Genomic DNA, 5,174 nt, shown 5'->3' with positions numbered 1-5,174 from the left:
ACAATCCCTGCCCACCCTGACTCATAGCCATTGATAGATCTATCCTCCATGAACTTATCTAGTTCATTTTAACCCCTTTTTAGTCTTGGCCTTCACAACATTCTCTGGAAAAGGGTTCCACAGATAAACTGTGTTGTGTGAAGAAATAGTTACTTTTGTTTGTTTTAAACCTGCTGCCTATTAATTTCATTTTTGACCCATTTCACTGGGAAGGTTTAATTAATGACTTGCAGGTGATCTGAGACACTTGGGGAAGGTGTTCATAGAAATACAAAGTGCAAATTGTTGCATCTAGAGCATCTCCCTCCTCTCCTCAGGGATGGACAACAAGACAGAGGTGAGCGATTTCGTCCTCTTAGGCCTGACCAACCTCCAGGGTCTGAAGAACTTCCTCTTCTCTTTCTTCCTCCTGCTCTACATGGCCAATGTGTTGGGTAATGGGACCATCATAGTCATCGTAGTTGCCGAGCCCCGGCTCCACACCCCCATGTACTTCTTCCTGGGCAACCTCTCCATCCTGGACATCTGCTTTTCCACGGTTGCTGTGCCCAAGATGCTGTCCAGTTTCCTATCTGAGAACCAGACCATTTCCTTTGCAGGCTGCCTGGCCCAGCTTCACTTTTTCCACCTCATCGGCAGCACTGAGGCCATGCTTCTGGCCGTCATGGCCTATGACCGCTACGTGGCCATCTGCAAGCCGCTGCACTACAGGCTGGTCATGAACTCACGGGCCTGCCTGTTCCTAGCAGTGGCCACCTGGTCCTCCGGCTTCCTGCATGCGCTGATGTCCACAGTGATGACCTCCCTGCTGCATTTCTGTGGCCCCAACCTCGTCCCCCACTTTTTCTGTGATATCAAGCCCCTGCTGAGTCTAGCCTGCAGCAGCACCCACCTCAACTTGACCCTGCTCAACATCGATGCCGGGGTCCTTGGTCTGAGTTCCTTCATCCTCACACTCTTCTCCTACATCTACATCATCTCCTTCCTACTCCTGAAGGTTCACTCACAGGAAAATAGGAGAAAGGCCTTCTCCACCTGCACATCCCACCTCACTGTGGTGTTTCTTTTCTATATGCCATCCATTAGCAATTACATGATTCCCTTTCCTGGTTTCCCCTCTGAAAGAGACATGATACCCACCCTCATGTACTGCATCGTCACCCCAGTTCTGAACCCCCTGATCTACACCCTGAAAAATAAGGAGGTGAAATCCACCCTGAAGAAATTCCTAAACAGAAAACTTTTCCCTGAAAGGATTTGACTTAAATGAAGGGAAACCCTATTCGTTTACAATTACAACACTCTAGTCTTTGTTGATCCACAGATTTTTAAAGTCACATTACATTTTTTTTCTCCTTTCTGTTATCTCTACAGAGCAGAATTTCAGTACCCTAATGTCATTTCTTATAACATATTTGGATTCTCTTTAATGGTGAATATCCATTGTGTATTTTGGGAAAATTAAAGCATTCTTGTATTGTATTCTACTCCACATTACTGACATATATCCTGGACATTAACTCCATATTAATTTCTGTGATGGAGAAACTTTCAGTTAGAAGCACAATGAGGGAGAAGACGGAATGACTGTTAATCATATAAATAAATAGATCATTGAAATATAGCCTGTGAACAGTATATCAATGAGTTTGACTGTATAGGAAGTTGGAAATTTCTGTGGCAGAGCAAAATTAAGATTAGTTTGGTTTCTTATTTGTGTATTTCCAGAAATTAACACACCAGGATTTCTTAAACCTTAATTGAACTTCTTGGATTTTAACACTTGCTTTGAATAATTAAAATATCTCTGTAATGTCTTTCACTCCTGTTTACTTTATGTGCACTCTCAACCTTTACTCCATCTTAACATTGATTTTGTATGGGAATTGAATAAGAGAAAATGGCAATGGAATATATGTCTGTAGGTGCCATTCAGCACTGAAGACCAGGTTCTTGAGATCTATCCTGTGTTTTGCTCAAAAAGTAAAGCTAACAATTGGAACTAGATCATAGGAGAATAATATGTTAACCACAGGAAACTAGAGAGTAGGGGACAATCAACAACAGACAACGTAGGTGGGTGGGTCAAATGCTTAACCTCTTCATCATTACTAGCTATGGTACAAATGTTTAAACGAATTGTTATTTATTAGTGGTATATTGTAGTAGCTCTTTTCGGCATCAAATGAGAGCAGAGCCCCACTGACTGCAAGAAAACATATTGAGAGACTGACCCAACTCCAAAAACCTTTCAGTGTAAAACTGTTCCACCAAAAAAAGTCACTGGAGCTGGTGGACTGAATTCTGGTTCCCCCACCTTTCAGACTTTTCACTTAGACCTTAGTCCATCCCATGCTTTGCTGCACATTGGGCTACCTACATTTGCCATCCTTGCATTTCATGTTGAGGTGCTCTTTTGTTGTTCAGAACTGTTCATTTCCATGTTATTTGTGGTCTTCGTCTCTTTCTTCTTGTGTTTTCTGGTTTCCATTCAAGGGTGGTATTTGGTAAGCATTCTTTTTCCATTCTCAGCACTGGTCCCAAGCCTGGAACAAAAAGGAAGAGGGTTGGTAGATGGGGTGGTTTCCCATCACTGGAAAAAAAAATTCTAGCTACAAAAACTACCTACCTTGCAGAAAAGGGCTATAACCACCACTCTATAGAATCATTCTAATGCTGTCTTTCCCTTTCTCTCTCACACCCTGTCCTGACTTATTTAATCCAAAGTGGAACAGTTTCAACAGGAGAGATTGAGGGAGCCCCACTTCAGAATAATGCAGAGCCCAATAGTAGAAAATGCACCGAAGATGTGGGACATCCCTGTTTAAATCCATTCTCCCCCTCAGGTGGCTGAGGGACTAGAACCTGAGTCTCCCACATCCCAGATTAGTCTCATAACCACTGGGCTAAAAGTTATTAGGGAGGTTCCCGTGCATGCTGGTTTTGTATGAGCTCACCTACAGGGAACTGAGTTCTGACCATAGCTGAATGCAGTTCACCTGCCCAAAGGAAGAAACATTAGGTGTGCAGGGAACTTTGACTGCAGAACTTGGGCACCAAATTTAGGCACCTCCAGGGTTTGGAGGGGGTTTTGTGAATCCCAGTGTGGCCTGTTTCTGGGATTTAGATTCCCAAAGTGTCAGGTAGGTGTTTAAACCTCTTTGAGTGTCTAGTGCAGTGGTCCGCAACGTGGTGCCTGCAGGTGCCATGGTGCCCGCCGGGGCATTTATGTGAGCCCGCCTAGTGCCCAGCAGGGGAGAGAAGCCATGGCCCCACGCCTGACGAGGACGAAGAACTCAGGCTCTGGACACGGTGTTCTCTGTTCCCGGCAGGTACAGGGCCCGCCTAATGCCCAGCAGTGTAGAGAAGCTGCAGCCCCGCACCTGCCAGGGACCGAGAACTGAGTTCTCGGTCCCAGGCAGGCGTGGGGCCCACCTAGTGCCCAGCAGGGGAGAGAAGGCAGGGCCCCAGGCCTGGTGGGGACAGAGTACTCTGGGGCTGTGGGTGCCAGTGTTCTCTGTCCTCGCGGCTTCTCTCCGGCTTCTCTCTGGATTCATATATTTTGTAATATTAAATATGATGTTTTTTGTATTGTTTAATGTACAAATACAAAATAAACCTTGAAAAATTGTTGTCGCCCGCCACACTCTTCTGAAAACATGAATGTGCTACTTGCCACAAAAAGGTTGGGGACTACTGGTCTAGTGTCAGATGCTTGACATGATTAATATTAATAACAAGGTGGAAGGATCTCAGTACAAAGCAGGAAAAGAGTATGTTAAATAATAGTTTGGTAAATTGGATGCATTGAAGGCCTTGTATGCACTTGCAAGTTAGAGCACATTAAATCAGCTCTGGGCACCCTAACTCCTGAGGTGATCACACTGACAAGGCACTTAGCCTGGACTCTGCAGCTGGAGCACCCCTGGTAATCTACCTCCATGAGAAGCATAGAGCTTTCTGTGCCCAGGCTGACGTGCTGGGGTGTCAGTGTGGACCAGGGGTTGGCAACCTTTTAGAAGTGGTGTGCCAAGTCTTCATTTATTCACTCTAATTTAAGGTTTTGTATGCCAGTAATACATTTAATGTTTTTAGAAGGTCTCTTTCTAGAAGTCTATAATATATAACTAAACTATTGTTGTATGTAAAGTAAATAAGGTTTTTAAAATGTTTAAGAAGCTTCCTTTAAAATTAAATTTAAATGCAGAGTCCCCGGACCAGTGTCCAGGACCCAGGCAGTATGAGTGCCACTGAAAATCAGCTCATGTGCCGCCTTCGGCACACATACCATAGGTGGTCTATCCCTGATGTGGACAATGTGTTGCATTACTGCACTGTGATTGGTCTCCAGAAATGTCCTAGAATCCCTTGAAGTCAAGTGGCCACTCTCTTCATTGTTTTGAACCCCGCAGTAGTCATGCAGATATCCGCTTTCAAAGCTCCATTTCTGACATCCAGCATGCTTATCTGCTCCGGGACACAAAGCAAACCATTACTGTGGAATGCTCCTGCTGCAGAGGCAGGCTTTCGTGCGTGTATGAGAGAGAGGTGGGGCTGATGTTGGGGTTTCCCCCTTCCCCCTGCCGCTGTCTGAACTTACAAGACAGCATGCTGACACACTCTGCCCCCCAAAACACACAGTCTCTCCCCCCACATACACACCACATACTCCGTCACACTCCACCCCACCATTTGAAAAGCATTTGGCCATCTAGTAGGATGCCCAGGAACAAAGGCATTGGGAAACCCACATCATGTGATGCTGTGCCTGCTCCATTAGGTGTTGCAAAGCCTTTCCAAAGTACACTGCAGCCACTTGCATATTGGGATAGCTACCACAATGCACTGCTCTCTGTGGCTTTACAAGAGCTACTGATTTCTGAAACCCAATGCTGCCGGCCCTCAGGCCAAAAGTTTGCCCACCCCGGGCTAGACACACACCTGTCAGGAATTGCATTCATTAACATGGTCCTGCCTCAGCACAGGGTGGGAAGCTGACCTACATGACATCTTGAGAGACCTTCCAGTCCTACATTTCAGTGTTTTCTATGAAAGGATTGGCTTTTCTTTAAAAAAAAAATGTTGATTCTTTTCATCAGAAAAGCAAATCTCAATTTTCAGCTGGAAATGTCAGCTTCAAGAATCAAACCTAGGACCTTGGGATTGAAAAGCAC

At 45.1% G+C, this 5,174-nt stretch overlaps 1 protein-coding gene across 1 annotated transcript; it reads left to right on the top strand.

Moving 5' to 3' along the window:
* Nucleotides 1-319: 319 nt before the first annotated feature.
* Nucleotides 320-1,261, top strand: LOC115638139 (olfactory receptor 12D1-like). The gene has a single exon (XM_030539715.1). It carries the CDS (start codon nucleotides 320-322, stop codon nucleotides 1,259-1,261), a length of 942 nt encoding a protein of 313 aa, XP_030395575.1.
* Nucleotides 1,262-5,174: the final 3,913 nt, after the last annotated feature.

Source organism: Gopherus evgoodei, chromosome 21 (assembly GCF_007399415.2).
Source record: "Gopherus evgoodei ecotype Sinaloan lineage chromosome 21, rGopEvg1_v1.p, whole genome shotgun sequence".
NCBI lineage: Eukaryota > Metazoa > Chordata > Testudines > Testudinidae > Gopherus > Gopherus evgoodei.
Note: the sequence above shows the minus strand (reverse complement) of the source record. Positions and strands in the feature narration are given on the sequence as shown.